Below are 21,556 nucleotides of genomic sequence, written 5' to 3' on the forward strand. Positions count from 1 at the left end.
ACTTACTGCAGTAGCCAGTACTGGAAAGAATGAACATTTGCTGGGAATAATCTAAAGAATTTTAGAATCCAGAAGAAAATAGCTCTTTGTTTTTGTAGAAAGTATAATACTGAAATCTCACATTTAACAAAACATTTGGTGTCTTCCTAATGACAATTAAAAATTCAGTCTATGTGCAAATAAAAATGAAAATACAAATACTGGATAATTGCTCAAGAAACACTTCTAATAAATTCAGCAAAAAGAAACTACCAGGTAAATATCTTTCTGGATTTATAACATTGCTTTAGTCTATGTCAATGAAGATATATAAAATCTTATATGTAATTACTGTATCTATGAAATAAGTACAGTATGAAAGACAGGCAGATACCTAAGAAGTAGGATATTTATAGTCCATCAGTGAACATACGAAGCTCTACACAAAACACCTGGTAAGACTATTCAGAGCAGGAAACATCAGAATTTAGCATGAAAAAGACCATGAACTTAACCTGCAGTTGATGACTCTAATCATACTTACATGAACTAACCAGCCAAGTGAATAGTATGTAACAGATGGATGGTATTTCTATGCAAGGAAGTGCATTAGATATTCATTCAATGTACCTGTGGTCCAACATTGGTAAAGCCCCGTTTGGAGCTAGACAAGGCACGTCTGCACCTTTGGGCAAAGCTGGACCCTTGAGAGCGGGTGACGTACCAACACTCTGTGAACACCTGCATGCTCACCAATACCCATGGGGTTATAACTTACGGAGTGCTGTTGATGTAAATAGGACAGAGATACCAGAAGGAAAAGCTGATCCTGGAAGGATCAATCAGCAACTTGTACAGTGTTTCTGGAACATTTTGTTTGGTTGGTTTTAATTTCATTATGGAGACTGACAGAAATATGTTATTCACTCTTACAAACATTTTCAGTTCAGTTCAGGCAGAGGTCTGTAAAAGTTTCATGCCAAGAAACAGATAATAGCAGCATTTCAAATTTTAGATTATTTGCCTTTTTTTTTTTTTTTTTTTTTGGTCCCCTATCAGCACTTGTGGTTTTTCTACATTTTGCTATACAGTTTCTCTTACTTCTGGATCAGATGAGCTCAGAAACTCACAATGAGAGAACAGAAACAATGCCACTAACTTTTTGGTCATTCTCACCTGAATATACATGGAACAAGTAATTAACTCTGCAAAATGAGGAAAAAATTGACTTTGAAAACAGTAAGCTTGTTCCAGAACTATGCTTATATATGCATAAATGCTGGGTTTCTTTTTGGCTCCCAGTTAATAACATTTAAAAAACACACTAGTCAAGCCACAGTAGATAGTATCATCATAATTTGCTGTGACAATCAGCTTTCAAAAATCAAGTCTGGTTTATGTTACTAAATACAATGTGTATTTAGTTCTATGTCTATATTCTTGTGGACCATAATATCTTTGTTCAAAGAATGATTTAACCCTTTTATCATGAGGAAGAAAATAACCGACAACTTTTTATGAGGAAATCTGTATCTACCTCCAATTACTTTTTTTCCCAGCAATGGATATAGCCCTTCCATAGTTGTTCCCTGACTGCTTACTGAAGAAAACCACATCGACAGAGATATAAACCTGCAATATTCTGTCTTCTATTATCCTAGATTTAACTTATTCTTTGATAAGGTTTAGGGACTGTCTTAGGGTCAGCAGGCAATAACGTAACAAAGGAATAATGATACATAATATACTTAAGGAAATATAGAGAAATCAACTAATTAGAAAAATAATAGTATTTTGTATAACTGTAAACTGTAACCCTCCCAGTATAGTTCAATATATCATTAGTAGTTAACAACTGTTATAATATCATAACTTCAAAATAGTTAAAGTATCCATGCAAAAGAGGCTTTAAAAGCAGAAAGACTTTTAGAGTTGAAAGCTAACATATAGAGATGGAAGTGTTTTATTAAGTTTTAAAAAAACCTCAACAATTGTCATGGAAGACTTTTTTTTCCTAATTACAAGAGCCCACATTATCTTTTTATGCATTACATGCAGACTCTCTCCCCCAAAAATTACTACTCGGTCTTACCACCTTTAAATCAATAGAAATTAGCATTACCATTAGAGTGACTACCCTAAGACTAATAAGTCTTGTAATAAATACTTATAATCACTCATTTTTCTTGTTACTGTTGAAGTAAAACAAAACAGTATAGAGATATTAGAAACATTAATGGCAGAATAGCCTAATAACCTAATAACATTTGCTGTATCACATTACTCTTTAAAATAAAACAAAGGAGAAATGTCAAGAGATGTTCCACTCTATAGCTTTTTCCTGACAATTCACCAAATATAGTTTTGCGTTTTATGCAACTAAGCCACAGCTGCTGATGTAAAAGTTTACATCAGCAAATATTTACATCAATAAAAACTTAAGGGCAGTGTGGAAAGTTGAAGCAGTCATAAACAATATTAATACTTCATGAATAATCTCACGTTTAATAGGCAGAAGCACCTTTCCTGAATACTGAGGTTGGGAATGCTCAGGACATACTGAACTGAAAGATCAGTGTTATGTCAGCTCCCATCATGAATACATTTCAGAGTTTCAAACCAGGCACAGCTAAACAAAGCATGAAATGTGCAGAAAAACATATTTCTAGAATAACAACTGCTTAATATAAAGTTAGTAAACTTTATCCACCTATACTAACAGTTATTTACTGAACAGCTCAGAAGCTTTACCCATTAATCGTAATATCCAGCCACATCCGGAAACAAAATATAGTGATAACCCAGACACTTTGGTTTTCACTAACAAGGCTGCAGTTGTAATCACAAATTTTAGTTTTTACCACATAAATGTCCCAGACATAACAATAGCCTCTCACTTTCCCTCCTTTAAAAAGTGAAAATCACTGGACCTACATACAATTACATATACAAAACCATATACAATTATGAATCCAATTTATTTATGAAATTAAAAGCAACAATATTAAAGTATTTATTTTTAACAGATTAAAAATTTCTTTCCTGGAAAAGAAAGCTCTGAAACTAAAGGGACCTCATCCAATGTACCAAATTTAATGCTCTGTAAGAGAAATGGGAACATAAATGCCTTTTTGACAGTTAAATTGGACCCATTTAGTTAGAAAGAATAGTAGCACACATTGGAACACCTTTAAAAGATTCAGACTGTAAAAAGCCTTACAATACATCACAGGATCTGACACTTTATGTTAGCAGTGAAAAGATTTTTGCCTTCTGTAGACACTAGCACCTAAAGTTCACAACAGAAGAAGCGTTTTTTCACATAACGCTTCCTTTTGTGCTGTGAAAGATGTTACACTGGCAAAATGTCTCAGTGTCATTGTTTACAGAGTTAGGAAAAAAACCAGCTCATTGAGAGTACCACATCTTAATACTTTTTCCTCTTTCTCATTTGCTTTGTTTTGCCTTTCTTCCCCCTTTTTTTCTTCTCCCTCTTCTTTAGTTTCTAACTTCTTCATTGGTCTTCTTCCTAGTGTTATACCACTACACTAAACCTATGTGAATGCTGCACTGTTTTTCTACAGACACACTGAGGCAGGCTTTGGTTAATGAATGTATTACCTCAAACTTCTACGATAAAAAAAGGAGACTGCACTATTAGCTAAGAAACGGAGACTTAGTTTGAAAAAAAAAAGTCTTCCTTGCATAAACATAAGCTTTGAAACAAGTTAGGAAAACCAAAAGCAGTCTCCAGAAATGCTACGAGGCAGCTTCTTGTTTCCCCACTGCAAATTAGCCATCAACTAGCATGTCATCCACTGTCTTAAGCTAATCTTAATTTGCATTTTTACTGGGATGGAAGATAGCTCACACAGATGGTTTATCAGAGAGGTGGTTTAAGATGGTCTTCTCTCCGTTCTCAGTCGATAGAAATTTTAGACTTTTTCAAAGCTGCTGATACACAATGACATGTTCACCAGGGAAGGAAGAAGGCAAACAGATGCTCCTCTGGCACTCTGCTTCTAGGCAGGCAGAGAAGGAAGGATGCCGAAGTAAAGAAGAGGAGTTTAGCAGATGGTGTGTGAATTAGGGCTTAATCTTGGATATTACAGAAGAAAAAACCATACGTTTATCCCATCCAGTATAATGCATTTTTGGCTTAATGGGTCAATCCACAGTGGTAATCATCTTATGTGTAATAAGAAACAAAAAGTTTAGCATACTGGTCGTCATGATTTTTAATTTAATTAAGGCTCCCATTAGTTGTTCCACCAAAACCACAAAGAAACTACTTTGTGAATAATACACTATCTTTCACTGACTTTCTCTGACTCATACTGAGACCTCTAATTCCATGTAGAAGAAATCTCTATTCAGATCATCACATCATTAAAAATAAAGTTAACTCGCCGTTTATCAGTTGACAAAACACACAACAGTCAATGGGAGATGTGGTATGAGAGGGGATAAGCACATAATATTAAAAATCTCATATATCAAATAGATGCTTGCTTCTGTTGAAACACTTTCATTTTCAGTCATTTCCATCTACTTTAAAATTACTTGCAGATGGAAGATAGGTCTCTTTAGATCTATAAAGATTTAAACTACTTCATATATGTTTATCAGAGTGCCTTTGAAATGGCTTCCAGTTTAAATACTAAAGAAACTGGTTCCGAAGTTTGAAATAATAGTGTTGTTCTGTCTAGAAGCGATTAACAACAAAGAAAATAAGAGTAAAATTCTCCCCGGGCTCTCTTTGAGAGGAGAATAGACCCTATTGTTCCAAATGAAACTGATAACCTGTAGCAATTTTGAACAAGTCAGATTTCCAAATACCTCCTTATGTAACTCTGTGCCTTTAACTGCTACTGACTCCTGTTCATTCTTTCTGTGTACTGCTCCATTACCTCATTTTAACCTGGGTTTTCAGTAACAAATTCTCTCGGAGAGACTGGCAATGTTTAGAACATCTAGTTCTGGTAGGGCTGAACAGAAATTGTAAAGATTATTCGGAGATGGCCACCTGAATATATTGATTTAAACTCAGTGTCACTTCCATGTAACTTTGTTACCTTTTGTGCCTCCTTTTGTATTTAATGCCTTCTTTTCAATTTTCTACAAAGCCTACAGTCTATTGGGGGCTAAAATTAAATGAAAAACAACTTCCAAAGTGTATGTAATCTCCCTGGATCTCCTCCAGACTGCCAAATGAATTAGGATTTGATTTGTCGAGGCACTGGTTTTCACAATCAAAAGCTCCAGAAACCTTATGTGAAATGAAAAAATACTCCTTTTTGCAGAATGAATCCTGCACGATTCCTCAAACTGGAAGAACAGAGAAAGTGTATACACATATATATATATATATATAAAAATACATATACATAATGAATTTTCCAAATACAATCCCTGTGACTGTGTTTTGTTTTACAGAGGACTACCATTGACAATGAAAAACAGGAACATCACAAAGATTCTCAAACATCTTGCCTTAACAGGTTCATGAAGCTTTTACAACACAACAGGATACGAAAGTACACATACATATAGTAGCTGAGGTTACAGGTCAGAAGCAGAAGCAGTCTAGCCTGTGTAAAGTGAACTGCAGGGCTATCATTACAACTAAAAAGTGGAAGGTTACGAAGAAATTAGTGGGTGGGTAAGACCCCACAGTAAGTACCTACTCATTCCTTCATAGTCTGATACTTTTCAAAGCGTGTACTTAAAGCAAGAAAGACAATAAAATATAACCTCTTAACACTCATTTTGGAAGGAAAGACTGAGATCAAAACACATGACATAGATGGTAGCCATGTCACAACATATTTAAAATAGGTATTGCTGCATCGATAAGTTAATTGTAAAAATATCTGCAGACTGGATTAAACTGTACATGATGCTATAGCAATAAAATCATGAGCAATACTGAATGGTTAGATAATTCATCACCTAAAAGAATAATTGTGGGAAATCACAGCCAAGAACAAGGTAAATTTTTAAAAATTGGCAATCAAGAAAGATTAACCCCATAAAGTTACTTATAAAAATAAGAAAGAAGTCCCTACTGGCTGACCAAAGGAAATAATGCTCATCAGCAGAGTTCAGAGGTGAGAAAGAATCCACTCCAAAAATGTACACTGCACAAGAAATAAAGGTGTTAGGGTATGGCATACTATGCACATGCTACACTGCTTTTTTGTTGTTGTTATTGTTTCTTCCTGCTGAAGACAGAACCCTATCAGGTAGTGGGTTCTTGGTGAGTTTTGAATCTGTTCTTAGTGAACTGGAACAAGTTAGATAAAGTTGTTTATATGCTGTAAATCTACTCTCCCTGAGCCGAAAATGCGTTAGCTAATGGCTTGTTTATGAGTTGCAAATCTGTTCAGTGAGGTGAAAATTTGTCAGATAATGGGTTGTTTATGAATTCTAAATCAATATTCAGTGAGTCGGAACTATGTTAGATAATAGCTTGCGTATGGGTTGTAAATCTGTTTTCAGTGAACTGGAAACATGTTAGATAATGGGTTGTTTCTGGGTAGTAAATCTGTTCTCAGTGAGCTAAAAACATGTTAGATAATGGGTTGCACGTGAGTTGTAAATCTGTTTTTAGTGAACTGGAAACCTGTTTAATAAAGGCTCTTTATATATCTTAACTCTGGGGTTAGTGCAGAAAAGTTCAATAATGTGTTAGATTTGAGTGGCATATCTGATTTCAGTGAGGTAGAAATCCATCAGCTAATGGATTCTTTATGAGCAGATCTACATTCAGCGAACTAAAAATCTGGGACAATAGTATCTTGTATATAATGTAGTTACTTCCTCTGAGTCAAATACTGAGTAAAGGTTTGTATGATTTGTAGACTTCAACTTAATGAGGTAGAAAGGGGTTGTAGAATTGTCAGAACCACACTAGATGTTTTCAATGTGGTTTTGAATCTCTTCCTAATAAAGTAAAACTTGCTACAGATGCATACTAACAATTTTGGAGGAAAAAATAGCAAAATGAACGTCAAAGATGTTATTTTTTAATCCTGCAATGAAACACTATTACTAAAATCTCTCAGCTGGATTCCATTTAATAATTTCTATGTAATCACATATAGTTAACACGGAAATCAGAAAATTTTAGAATTCTACGTCTTCCAGTGAATGGACTCACTGGTGTCAACCAGTCTTACCACTACTTTTATAGGTATCTCTGTCGGTCAAATACTTCCACTATATCAAGCAGCCTGGTGAACTCTCCCTTGTTTACAGTGAAAGTCATGTGCAGACCGTGCAAAGGAAGGATATGTAGTACAAAAATACCAGTTTAAAATTAATGACTCAACATAAAGAAAAGGGTTTTAAAACACATGAAAGAGAACAATAAACCAACATATACAGGGATGTGTTATCCCTTCTCATTTACAATGAAAAAAACCCCTGAAACATTGCTAGAAAACAAACGCCATAGTTAACAAATACATACCAAGCATATACAGTAAATTTTCTGCAAGTACACAAAATTTCATCTGAAATTCAATTATTCAGAGTGCTGACTCTGCTAATGAAAAATTAAATCGGGCCTATTAAGATTACAAGTAGAAACACTTCCTAACAATTTCTTAAAACTGTAATTCTCAGCTATGCTTTACGGAATGTCTTTAGCTCTTGCACAATAACCTATTATAAAGTAATGAGGAATACTTCATTGTTCTTTTAAAAAACCAATTTGTATCTGTATCGGTGCTTCACCAGTATTTCTTTCTCCTCTTTGTCTGTTTTAAATGTAAAAATTTCCAGTAGCTTTTAACGTAATACTTTTAATCTGTTCCTACAATACCAGAGTTAAAATAGTGCTTGTATGTTACCACTGCACATCTCTGTGAGCTGTATGTGTCTCTTGTACGGCTAACCGTACAACTCTGAATCCGTAAGTTTTAATGCTTTCCTGGGAGTAATGAGAACATCCTGACAACATTGCTTAGTTTCTCTTTACCATACCTTAATACAGATATCATTAATTCGTCTAAAATATGCACACATAAAAACTCAAAGTAAAAAAAAAAAAAGCCTTGTATCATACATGAAAAATGCTTTTCCATTCATTAGCGTCAACAGTTTTCATGACCAGGAATACCTTCCCAGAACCACAGTGCAGAGGTACATAATGATACAATTATCCAGTGTCAGTTGTAGAATAATATTTTGTCAGTTTGCAGCTGTTTAACTTTTTTCTTTTAAAAAAACGTTTCCATTAACATGCAACAGCAAAGGGTGATACGTTCCACATCAAAGGTACTTCCATTTTTCCTAATTGCTTTCTTTGGTCTTGTTGTTAAACTGTTTGACCCAAACAAATAGCTAAATGTAGCAATGCCATCGGCAACATAACATACGACAGCATAAATTCAGATGAGAATTATCCACAACATAAGGAGCAAAACTATGCAACACTTCAGATATTTTGGAAAACAGTAACTGAAATGAACTGCAGCCTCCAAAAAACCCAGACAATACTCAAAAATTACAAGGAAGAGAAGAAACACAGTAAATACATGCATCTAATAACTGACTACAGATGAATGAGGTTTATTGCATATTTCAGAACAATTAAATAGGAAGAGAAATAAAAGACAGCAGAAGTTTTTAGAACTTAAATTTTTTAGCAGAGATTTTTTGATGTTTAGCATTAAGGATATACATCTTAAACAATCACATTCAGATTTTCCTTGAATTCTAGTTTTACCATGGTAAACCATGCTAAGTTTTTACGTATACGTTGTATTAAAGTTATGTTAGACTTTGTTGGTAAGGATTTCAGTGCCGGATCCTCAGAAGATTTTACTGAGGCCTCGGCTGCAAAATACATTTTGTGTCTTGTCCTGAAGAATTTGGTGATGATATTGGTGGCTATTCCTTCATAGCAGTGCCAAGCTTTAAGTATTCAGAGGCTAAAAAAATGTCAAGTTTCATACAAGTCCTCCTACTAGTGTGGTGAATGAAGGCATAGTAAAAATGCATAGCTACTGAGTAAGCCTCTACTAAAAATGAACAATTTTGTAGGTTCGAATTTGCCACCGATTATCACTGATCACAAGTCACTTTTCTTGGGCTCGCTACAAGAAGGGTGAGCTTACTGAACACACTGACCAGGGTCCTAATATTTTATACTGAGGAATGGTTATATCAGCAGAGGTATCTTACAGTACTTCACCCCCACTAACTAGAAAAATAAACAACCAATAGGTTCGTGGGGTAAGGGAACTTCTTTCATTTCCAAGCATTGCACAATGAGGTTTTGTTTCAACAGTAAAGCTCCTTAAAACAACAGTAATACAAATTAAACACCGTCATTATCACTTCTGTTTCTAGTAATATGCTTCACGCATCGTAAGATTGTTATAAATTATTTTGAAGTTGTAAATTTAAAGACAATGTTTAAATGTATCTCATAGGGATAAAATACAATACTTGTGTTATATACTTAAGCATGCTAAAACTTTATTGACTTATTTATTCTATAAAGTCAAATGCTTATCAGCTTTTCACTCAATAAAGTTTATTGAAATAAAGTACGTATCTTAGGAAATAAGTTTTTTACTTACTTTCAATTAGCACTTTTCTGCCAGCCCAGTTGTCTTTAATGACTTGTATATTTCCAAAGTGTGCATCACTGAAGAAGATGCGATTTGTACCTCTTCCTTTCAGACTGTAGTCAAAAGCAAGAGCTATCACATTTTTGAAGTACTCTGGATTTTCATATGGCCTTACTGGTGAGTTTAAGTTGGTTTCATCTGAAAGGTGTATACTTTTTAATATTGTCCTTCCTGAGTACAACAGGTAACCTTCATGTCTCAGGCAAGTAATTCCATCTTCTGCAAGATAGCCATGTGCACAAGCACATGTTCTCTGTGCATTTCCCCGATAAAGGCAAAGCTGATGACATCCACCATTATTCTTGGCACAAACATTAGTACCTGTAAAAAAAAAAATAATAAAATCTATCTTTTACAATATTACACTTAGCTAACTTAAATCAAAATGTAATTTTATGTATTCTAAGAATTCTTCTCTCAAAACTGTTTCTACTATATTCGCAAGTAAAACAAACGCCAAAATAGTAAAGAATGTAACTTTAACCACAACCTAAAGACAATTTTAAAGAACACAATTCATACGCAAATATAATTAAGGTCCTTTCCAATTCATAAGAGTATATATTTTATTAATAGAAAATGATAAAATGGGTTATTCCTCCATAATCAGCTGAAGACTTAGAGACTGTTTCAAGTGCTTTGAAAGATTTTTTTTTTTTTTTTTTAAAACACCTGTTACTGGCAAAAAGTCAAATTTAGATACCATCAGAATACAGTACTGTTCTTAGACAATTTCTATCAATCAAAATGAAAACATACATATTGACAGGTACAAAACTGTGTCAAACCAGTTCCTTGTTTTTAATAAAGACATTTCCTAACATTTTTTTCTAATTTCCTTTAAAACCTGACTTTAAAAACTTACTCCCTGACAAATGCCTACCATTAAGAAATCATTGTCAAATTAGTAACTTCAATGACTTAAACTACACTTGTTGCAAGCAATATTTAAAATTACAGTAATTGTCAATAATTAGGAGCTATTTTCCTTTGTCTTTTTTGGACTGTGTATGAATTACTATTATAGTTAGTTTAGATAATTTAGTTTCTGTTTCTGACAGCACTTTCCATATAACAACTCAGCTCTTTCGATATAGTCAATTTTCCCATTTCTGAAAGTCTTCCACATAGTAAAGGAGAAGAAAACATTTTAAATAGACTGTTTTCAGGTAGAAAACCGTAACAATTCTCAGGGACTATGTGGTGTCTGAAAGTACTGTTCATTGTATTTTCTAACTGCCATGTTTCAAGCGGAAGATACTTTTAAGAAAAAATAATGGGGGATGAGAGCTAATTTGCTCTTAAAATTAGAAACATGAAGTTTGTGTTCCTAGGCAAAATTAGATGAGACATATTCCTCTATAGTTACGTAAAAACATTTGGAAATTTAGTTGTATACATTTTTACATTTGGTTTGTTTTAAAGGTTCTTTTAAAGTTTTATTAGGCTAGAAAAGTTAATATCTGTTTGGAAGGATGAGAGGTTGAGAAGAGAAAGGAAAATACATGAAAAAGATCCTCAAGCTTCTAAAATCTCTCTTCAAAAACTTCAATGCTTCCACAGCTCACCAGCTCTAAATATCTTTAAAAATGGCCAATTCTGAAACCAGTGTAGTTAGGGCGTGTCCTTGCAGCCATGTAAAATAGCACTGAAGGATAGGAATCAGCTTGCGAATAGCACTGCAGGACTGGCTCATCAGAAAGGGTAAAACAGGTGTTTGAAAAAAAAGCATGAATCACAATCAGCACAGGTTGTTGGTTTTTTGTTTGGGGTTCTTTTTTGTTAGTTTGGGGGGGGTTTGTTTCTTTGTTTTAATAATAGAATGTCAGGAAGCTAGCTAAATATGTTTTTTTAAACAGTGTTAACTACTTCTAGTTCAATGAACTTTAAAAATATATATAATAGCGTGATATAGAAAAACATTCCAAAAACATTTTTCACCTGTTTTTTCCCTTTTGTCCTTCTGGCTCACTGACATCCCCTCCCAAAGACATTAACCATTTGTACCCTAGTAAAATTTGAAAAACGTATTAAAAAATCATTCAGTTATGTTTTTCAAATTAACATCAAAAGATTTTTAGCCTCAGTAACCATTTCTCCTATTCCTAATGCGATCGAGTTTTTAAAGCTATCAATAAAAATCATTACAGGTAAAGAAGCATTGTTTTATCCCATTGTTCTATTTTCCTAATTCTATAACATAAAGCCCTTCCAAGCAAGCAGACATTAACTATTTCTAGCCTAGTTAAAAGAAACGATAAATTTTTGTGTGGATTTTATTTGTATCAACAAAATATGATGCCCGCAGTACTCTGAAATTACATGCAGAAATTCTTAGTAAAATTAATAAGCATATGTTTGCAAAGTAATTTTTTCCAAAACTATTTAAAATTCCCTTGAAAAACAAAACAAGAAAAAGAAAAGACAGTTTTTCTTATTGATTGTTAGATATGTTTTCTTTCAAAATGCACATTTATTTTACATGTCATATTTAAAGCAGTTATTTAGGAAAGATGTATGTAAAAGAAAGAGGATCTTCGGGTCTGTAATGCTGTGATTAAAGCAACTTTTGAGCACTACCAACACCAGAGATGCATTTGTACTAAATTCTATTGTACTACAGTAACATTTTTTTCCTCTCTTTTTGATTATATTTATAGAAAATTTTGTCTGGATGGCCCGGTAGCAGTTTGTTCTGAGGAAATCATAATCATTTTTGGTAGACTTCTAACCACCTTTGTTCACTGAAACAAGTTTTTCAAGGTCTCTTCAAAACCAGAATTTTAGGAGGAAAAAGACAGCTAAAAGCAAGATTATTCTCAGTAATGTAGTGGAGAGTAAAATTTAACCATTGGTACCATAAATCACAGAGAGTATATGATAACTTTTGTCTCCTGAATATGCCAAACAAATTGAATATAAAGGACATCTGATTATTTACAAGGTCTCTTCCCCCACAAAAAACCAGAACTCAAACCCAAGTAATTTCATATAAACATCTGAGACACAGAGGCTGGGAATTTCTAGCTGTGAAAAAAAAATTCTGGTTTGCTTTCCAATAGAAATCTGAGACTGCCTGAGATTACTGCTATTTAAAGCACAGTTCAAGGTCCCTCTCATTCCTAAGACTGTTTTTTGCCTTTTTTTTTAAAAAAAAAAAGAAACAAAACACAAACCACCAAACCTGGAATGATAGGAAGTGTTCTGGTTTTAGATATTCACCTTAAAACACTCAGAAGAATTTTAGTAGAATTTGTACTGTATGTTTTCTTTAGGACATTAATTTTAGCGTAAAAAAATACTTCAAGAGTAAAAAATGGAGATAAAATCAGTGATTACTTAACTTTTGGTATGCGCTAATATACATAAAAAGTAGCAGGTGATATTAAAACAATTAATAGCATCCTTAAGAACAGCCAACCTTTCTCTCGTGCTCTATTAAAGACTTTCACTTCCTTCAGGTTTATTCCAAGGCCAGTCCTCATGGTCACAGCATCCGTGGCCTCATTCTTGTGGCCTCTTCTAATAGAGCCATTTGCATGTGCTCTGCCAAAAAAGTTGAAGATGTCTCATCAACAATCCTCAACTAATTCACACCAAAGAAATGACTGAAGGGCAGTGGAGAGTTCACCTAACATAAGGTGAAGAAACCTGTTCTCATCTATGACACTGATACGCTTTAGCTTTCAGCATCAGAAATGCCCTTTCTTTGGAAATTGCATAGGTTTCTGCGATCCATTCTGTGACCTTGCTAAGGAATGGCTAATCCTACAAAGGTGAAGCACCTGGCACTGAAATAACATTTTGAGACTCAAATACTTACGAAAAATAAATTACCTGTCAGACCAGTAGATGTAAGCTCCAAACACCGCGACTGAAAACATATCCACATTGCTCCCTGACAGCACAATCTCCCGATTCCCTCCACTCTCAAGGTCAATTCTTTCTATCTTGTCGGTACGAGCATCACACCAATATAATTTATTTTCCTAAAGATTAATTTTAAAGGAAACATCAACAGTCTTGTCCAAGTATTTAATTAAGAGTTATTAAGATTACGTCAAAGTGGAAGACCAGTTTGGCTTTAATGAAACATAATACTGTACATTTTAACATATACTGGAAGACAGAGGAACAAACCTCATAGTCGATGGAAATCCCATTAGGCCACGCAATCCCCAGGCTCACAAGCACAACCTTCTCAGACCCATCTAAGTGTGCTTTGCCTATGCAAGGAGTCTGTCCCCACTCTGTCCAAAATAAATACCTAAAATGTTGTAGAAATTACCAATTAAAATTTAGCATCAAAATAAGAGTTGAAAATATGTAATGCTGTACTTCATTTGCAAACAAAATGCGCCATTACCATTAAATATGTATTTAAAAAACGTGATAAGGCTCATGTCTCTAAATAATCTTAGGAGAGTAAATGTCTCATAATATTTGTTTCATAGAACACTATGTTGGAAGATTTTTTGCAAATTATATATATGAAGTAATTCTTAAAACTGTATGCGATCAGTCAATATGCAATTCTATTGCTTAAAGAATTCAGCTTTGTGCTTGGAAAAATAAAAGCAAATTAGAAAAAAATTACTGGAACAGAAGCTGTCGCATCTAATTACTAACAAATGTGATAATAGAAGATATGTATGTCTAACTTAAAAATGTTTTAAATATGAAGCACTGAGGAGCACTGTGGGAAATGGTAGAGCAAAGGGATTTTATTTGGGAAGAAAATATTTTTCCTATTCTCCCTAATGCTCATGGGAAGAATCTGCATCTTACTTATCTAATTTTATATTACTGTATACTTACTGGCACAGTACCATCACTATTTCAGGATAAGATACTAGGTCAAACTTCTGCCATGTCCTCCTACTCCTCAACCTGTTGCTTTAGGTATAGCAAAATGAGGCCAGTTAATCTACGTGGAGCACTTCCTTTACTGAACAGTAACCTATGGAATAGCTTTAACTAAATGTCTATGTGTCTACAAATATATGTAGGTACGTATACATATTTGTGTTAAAATGTATTATAAACACACACACAAATATATATATATATTCTGAGCAAGAAACCTCTTTCTAAGATAATATAATTGAGGTCTAGCATATTACTAATTGCCTGAGGAGAAGCATTTTCATAGCAAGTATTCATAAGAACACACTAAAACATTGTTTAGTAATACGCTGGACACAAAGTGAATAGAACATACAAAACCATTCTCCATTGTTTTTCTCTTTGTGGAATGTATCTATTAGTCTGTTTTTAAAGATTACAAAAGTATTCTGTGCATTACTAACCAGTTCTACCCCTGAGTTGGAAGGGACCTTAAAGATCATCTGGTTCCAACCCCCTGCTGTGGGCAGGGACACCTTCCACTAGACCAGGTTGCTCAAAGCCCCATCAAACCCAGCCCTGAATGCTTCCAGGGATGGGGTGTCCACAACTTGTCTGGGCAACCTGTTCCAGTGCCTCACCATTCTCATTTGACTGGATGACTGCATATACATGAAATAAGGAGGGATACAAATGGGACAGGGGAGAACAAATATGGATCCTATAATCAGCTCATCAAATTTAACTTCTGAAACACTGTCCACCTTACTTTGGCTCTAATTGTAGGGCTTTCTGGCTATAATAAAAACAAAACTGTTCTCTTATTTCTTGACATAGCTAACAGTAATATGAATACCAACTATAAAACTTATACTACATTAGGAAATTAAATGCTACATTAGCTAAATTAAAAAGATGGTTTAGAAATGTTAGAATAGACAGTATTAACCAGCTGGATATCAAAAATCACTGCTTAAGTTTAACACAACTTTAACCAGATTACTAACAGCACCTCTAAAGAGAGCTGAACTTGCTTTCAGGCATGTAGTCAGAGGTACTTTCTTAACACAGGACATCAACTAGATGTTGACTACAGAAAGGCAGGCATTCAATATACTTGAATTAAACATTCTGCACTCTTTCCTTAGACAAGTTACTCTGAGGGAAAAAAACCCAAATCTAAAACCATAATTAGCAGTTTAAATGAATCAGGAATCCTCCAAAGAAAATCTAGAAAAACTGCCAAAAATGTAAGGCAAGTAACTTAACACTCTCTTAGAGCATTAATGATTACAAATATAATGATACATAAACTTACATGAACTATTAACTAGTACAGAAAAACTTGATCTTCCCATATCTTCTCAAAAGGTCTGGGAAGTACCATCTAAAATACTTGTTTCCTGGACCTTTGCAGGTAGCAATATGCTACCAACACATTTGGTGTGTATACTGCAATGCTAGAACAACTACGACTCAACTTATTTTGGAACTATCCCAAATGTAATTTACATAGCTGACAGAGATGCAAGTGGCGGAAATTTGATGCTGGCCTAGAATCTTCAAAAAAATTTTGGAAAAAAATTAAATCAGAGTTTAAACTCACCCCCACCCCCCCCCCGCCCCAAACCCTAAACACAAATGAAATTCCCAAAACGTTTTCAAAGGATGTATCTTCAAAGTCTAAGAATTATTTCAGTATGAGCTTAACTCTGTATTTCAATCACAATTCTGAGCTTGATCAGAAATCTATTGTTTAATTGGGAAAAAAACCCCGTCAGCCAAGTGTACATTATATGAATAAGAATACCTGATGAGGGACAAAGACACTCCTTTGTAGGACCACACATTCTTAATTTTTTCCTTAGTAACAATAAATAATGTTACCAGCCAGCTGAATGCTGGCTGCTTTATGTCTTGGTATAACTGCCAGATTCAACGAGATCTAGTAACTGCTATTTTCCTCTCTATTCTTATAGCTGTCAACTCAAGCTTCAAGAGAAATGAAGAATGTGAAGTCAGGCTAAGGGGAGGGAAGAATACCTTTGAACGTTTTGCCTCATAAAGGGAAAAGAGATATGACAATAACGTAGAAGGTAAAAAGGCCTTAATCTTCTGGCAGAAAGGTATATCTGTACTTCACTGCCAAAACATTGCTATCCTTCTCCTGAAGAAACTCCGATTGGAGACATCTCAAGATATCTTTCTGTGGCACAGTATTAAAAAAGAGAGATGAAGCTCATCTACCTTCAGAGAAGATACACCGCTCTACCAGACATGTAAAACAATTAACTTATCTGTGGTCCTCTCATCCTTCTATGTTTTCTTAAGTATTCTAAACACATTGAAAAACTAACTATAAAACTCAGCAAGATCAAAACATCTAAGGAATGTTTCACAACTGAATTAATTTCTGCATTTAACATTTCTCTCCTTTACCGTTTTTTGTTTCAAGTGCAGTAATTTATACTCCTCCAAATTACATTTTAGCCATATTTTATTAATATCTGCTTTTTGGTGGCATTACACTATTCTATTTTAAGACCTAAGAAGATGGTTCAGTGGCATCTCTAAATGTCCATTAACTTAAAGAACTGTTTCTTTCCAAAGAATCTTGTTAATGTTGTTGGCTATCAATTCATCTGCATATGTGTATGGTAAAATAAAACCATGAACTGTTGAGCCAGAAAGCATCATGTGAAAATACTGTCATTAAAATAAAAAAATCCACACTTAAGTAAAAAAGCAACTTTGCTATCAACAGCAGTATTAAATATTATTCTGTCAAGGTTTCTGGATTTACTCTTCCCTATAGCAACTGTTAAATGCTGGATCTCAGCTACAATCCATCTTTCCTCTTCAAATGCTGCAGAAGAACTGATTATACTTTTTACAATTTCTAGTTGAAAATAATGCATTTTTTTAATGTAATTCATATTATTTTAGGATCTAAGTATTCTGCAGAGAAACTGCACCTGCTGCACTTAGTCCTCATAGACTTCATGGGGGCTTTTCTTTTCCTTTGATGTAAGGGGTGAAAACCTAAATGTATATGTACAGCAAATACATTATATAGATGTTGAAGAAAATTATACTGTAAATTAATTCTTGTTTTGAAGAAGTTTGGTCTACCCTTCTGGTTAGAAGAATTTTATCAGGCTTCTGTGTACTTACCTTCAAAAGTTTTTTGTTTTTTTTAAATTTTGTTTCTAACAGAAAAGCACAGATATTCTGGTACATTAAAGACAAAAATATACTAATTAATTCAGCCAGATCCTGACTAGGATCTGAAGAAGATCCTACTCTGAAGAACAGCATTAATCCTAAACTGTTTGCAGATACTGTCAAGCAAGCAGTGGTGCTACATGAACACAGCTGTAATGATTTGTGGCAAAAGCTATTACATTATGCAGAAAATAAAACCAGTTATTGCTTTCACCTTCATTCTTAAATACATAAAGTTGCAATGCTTTAGTCTGCAAAATACACAGATCACTATGTCTAAATTCTCATAGAAGAAACCATGCCAAAGATCCAAATGGCATTTTGCATCACTGGTATCAATTTGGCCTCAGTGAGAAGTCAGACTTCTTCATTACTATGGCTGCAAACTCCTCTGAGTACAGAGACTGCTTTCCTGAAAATAGTGAGATAGTGATTTGATTGAATCTGGGGAAAATGAGCTACAGTGTCATCTCTGGCTTTGAGGGAAGGTAGTTGCTCAAACAATTCTTTAAGATTTTGATACACACCGTTTAGCGCTTCCATTTTAGCAGGGTAAGCGTAGCAGTTAAATCCATTGAGTCTTGCTTATATTCCTTTTCCTCAGAAAGTACATTTCATATTCCCATTAAAAAAAAAAAGATGGGAATTCTTTGCAGAATTTACTGCTTCTGTTTTAGCTGTAGCTCTGCTAACAATAGTTTTGGAGCTGGAAGGGGACAGAACATCTTCTATTTCTGTTAATGTTGCCGTGTAGTCCCTACTCTAAACAAACAGTTGGATGAATACAGATGTCATTTTTGACAACTCTTACTCTCTTACCCACACGCTTCATCTCGCTGTACTTTCAGCTACCTTGAGCAATCTCCTTGGTTGTAGCAGTGGGCTATTACATGATAATAGAATTTATAACTACCACGGATTACACTGTTCTATGATTTCATTTGTGACATCAACGTCTAGTGGAAGATGTCGCTGCCCATGACAGGGGGGTTGGAAGTAGATGATCTTTAAGGTCCCTTCCAACCATTCTATGACTCTATGATTAGCTAATGGGACTTCCTTGGATTTGCTGGAAACTTAAGAACATATTTAAGCATGCTTCCAAGCAATGTCTAAACTTCAGTTGAAATAACTGTCTTAGAAAATGAAAACTATTTTGCAAAGAAAGTACAGCATGTCACGCATACAGAGACCAATGAAAAAGCTCAGAGTATGATAAGAATAACATGTCCTTCCACCTGTGCTCAGTTACAGTACAATAGTTTCCAATACAATCCTTTCTGGTTTTATTAAATGCTTATCTATTAGGATGAAGGCCTCGGTTTAGTTATCTAAGAGCTTCAGTGCTAGCATGCAAACTTTAAAAGAAATGCAAGTAGCCATGGTCATGTTACCCTTTTTCTGGGTGTACCGCAATAGATCTTGGCTGGTCCAAACCCTGGGATATAATTACATATCGGAATGAGCCGTTGAGCCTGGCAACTTCAATTAAGTTGAAGCCATGATCCGTCCAATAAATGTTACCTAGGAAAAATACCTTGAAGTTACTGGAAAAAGAAAAGACTACTCGAAAAGTATTTGAATGTTAAACTGTGTAAGTTAGGACCAGAAACTAACTGCTGTATTTTAACTTATATGTATCTTATGTTTGTAATTTGTAGTCCTATTCAGCCTTCTGTTTTAAAGTGTAAACTTGTATTCATGGTTGTCACAGTTGAGACTGTCCATCTAAGAAATAGTGTCCAAGATATTTAAATAATTTTTCTGTCTTTAGTAAAATTGCAAAAACCAGTGGCGGTATCTTCAAAGAAAAATCTCTAAATGTTTGGAATATTAGAAATCAGAGCTGAAAGCAAACCAGGTTATTTAGTCTTGAGCTGAAGATGCAAGAGCGTACTGTCAGAAATCATGACAATTCCTGAAGCAGGCTAAGACCTACCTGCTATCCAGTCCACTGCAATGCCTTCAACTCTTCCCAAACCGTTTGTAACAATGTCTTCTTTCCATGTTTGGTCTCGTTTAGATCTGCTAATTTTGTTGAAACCCATGTCTGTCCAATAGATTGTATCATTTCCTATAAAATACATGGCAATGATTCTTAGATGAATTCAGTTGCTTCAGTCCACGTATCTACATGAGTAACTGTAAAAACTGCCAATTATAACATATTAATATGTCTCAGAGTAAACAGAAGAATGGTATCAAAACTATCATCTTTAATTCCTCATTCTTTTTCCATTTTTTAAATTTTATTTAAAATAATTAAATCAGTATTCTAGGTTTTCTACTGGTTATTTAGTACTGCACATACAACACAACAGGGCCGTGACAACAGATGGAAGCTACTACCCCTGTTAAAAAATCATGATAAGTGTGTTGTTTGGGGTTTCTTTTCCTAATGGGATAAATGCTTGAAAACTGTATTATTTTGTTTATTAATCACTATTCCAAAATATTTAGGAGTCTGAAAAACTACAGTGTAAAACAGCCTACAGAGTCTTTTCCTTCAGCAATCATACAGGTTGAATTTTCACAGTATAAAAAAATTTAACTAGAAAAAAAAAAGTGTGACATTTGACAGTGATATACTGATAAAAGAATAAAAAATTGACTCTATCCACAATTCAGCTTTTATTTTAAATGTCCTGACAAGCTTTCACTAAGAGTCTTTTTTGGTGTTTTAAGGCATTTCAGCTGTCTTCCCTGCCATTCTGCTGCAGTTGGTTGCTGCAGTTGGTGGAAGAGAAGGACCACTATGTAGTCTTTGAGTACAACCTATTATCACTGACCTTTTAAACTCGTCAGGCAGGCCAGGAACTTGGAGTGGCCAAAGCACAGGCATGCACTCCCCTCTGTTGCCACAAAGTACCCTTGATAAAGAGATGGGGCAAACAAAGCGGTGATGTCTCTCAAGCAGAATTCTCTGTATTTCCATGGACAGAGCTCTGAGTTAACAACCCAGCTATGCTACAACGCACATTCTGGTTTCAAAGTCGTCAGCTGGGGAGCTCCTGAGTGAGCTATTTTGTCTGGGAAAGACATTGCTCAGAGATAAGTAATATTTGTTCCTTTATTTTTTCATACTTTATATATCTGCTTTTGATTCCATAAGAGAAAGAGAGAGAGAGAATGTGTGTATATTTATCTATTTCTCTCTATAAATATAGAAACATTACTTATATATAAAAATATTTCTATATCTACATATGTATACACACATATATACATATATACACACATATACACGTATATACACACATATACACGTATATATACATATATATACACACGTGTGTGTGTGTAAATATATATTATAAAAAAGAAAAGAGAAAAACAAAACTTACACAGATAACAGTCAATTCCAAGACCAAACCAGTTTGGTATGCTCAAGAACCCTAGCCACACTACCAATAAAACAAATGACAAATTCTGACTTCAAGTATCCCAAACATATAGTTTGATTATCACATATGGGAGGCATGTATATTGCTACTTATTTCAAATGAGTACACAGATCTTAATACTAGCTGCACATACATTCAACAATAAGATACTGATCTATGACTGTATGCAAGCGTATGCCAAACACCCTTCAGTGGAATATGAGATATACAGAATTACTACAGAGTCTTATCTGAAAGTACATAGTTAATAAAAAAAAAATTTCTATCTATTATGTTTACCAACTGGATAAGACATTCTAGAAGTGAATTTTATGTATTTCATATTCCAGTTCAATTCATCTCCATAAAAGTAAACCACTTTGTATTCATACTATGACTATTTAAGTGAGCCACATGAGCAAGAATCCACATAACATCTTAGAAACTGTTATAAGAACACAGAGATCTCTGTGGTTTCAC

The 21,556-nt window shown here is 34.3% G+C and overlaps 1 protein-coding gene across 5 annotated transcripts in view; it reads right to left on the reverse strand.

Moving 5' to 3' along the window:
- LRP1B (LDL receptor related protein 1B) overlaps positions 1 to 21,556 on the reverse strand; it is a 761,175-nt gene that overhangs the window by 172,410 nt on the left and 567,209 nt on the right. For all 5 annotated transcript variants that reach the window (XM_052792801.1, XM_052792800.1, XM_052792798.1 and 2 more), the window contains 6 exons: positions 19,633 to 19,767; positions 19,088 to 19,217; positions 13,764 to 13,890; positions 13,461 to 13,612; positions 13,045 to 13,169; positions 9,573 to 9,944 (listed from right to left, as the gene is read on the reverse strand). In XM_052792801.1, coding sequence (XP_052648761.1) covers positions 9,573 to 9,944; positions 13,045 to 13,169; positions 13,461 to 13,612; positions 13,764 to 13,890; positions 19,088 to 19,217; positions 19,633 to 19,767 — 1,041 coding nt within the window. The remainder of the gene's footprint in view (positions 1 to 9,572; positions 9,945 to 13,044; positions 13,170 to 13,460; positions 13,613 to 13,763; positions 13,891 to 19,087; positions 19,218 to 19,632; positions 19,768 to 21,556) is intronic.

This window comes from Harpia harpyja, chromosome 7, assembly GCF_026419915.1.
Source record: "Harpia harpyja isolate bHarHar1 chromosome 7, bHarHar1 primary haplotype, whole genome shotgun sequence".
NCBI lineage: Eukaryota > Metazoa > Chordata > Aves > Accipitriformes > Accipitridae > Harpia > Harpia harpyja.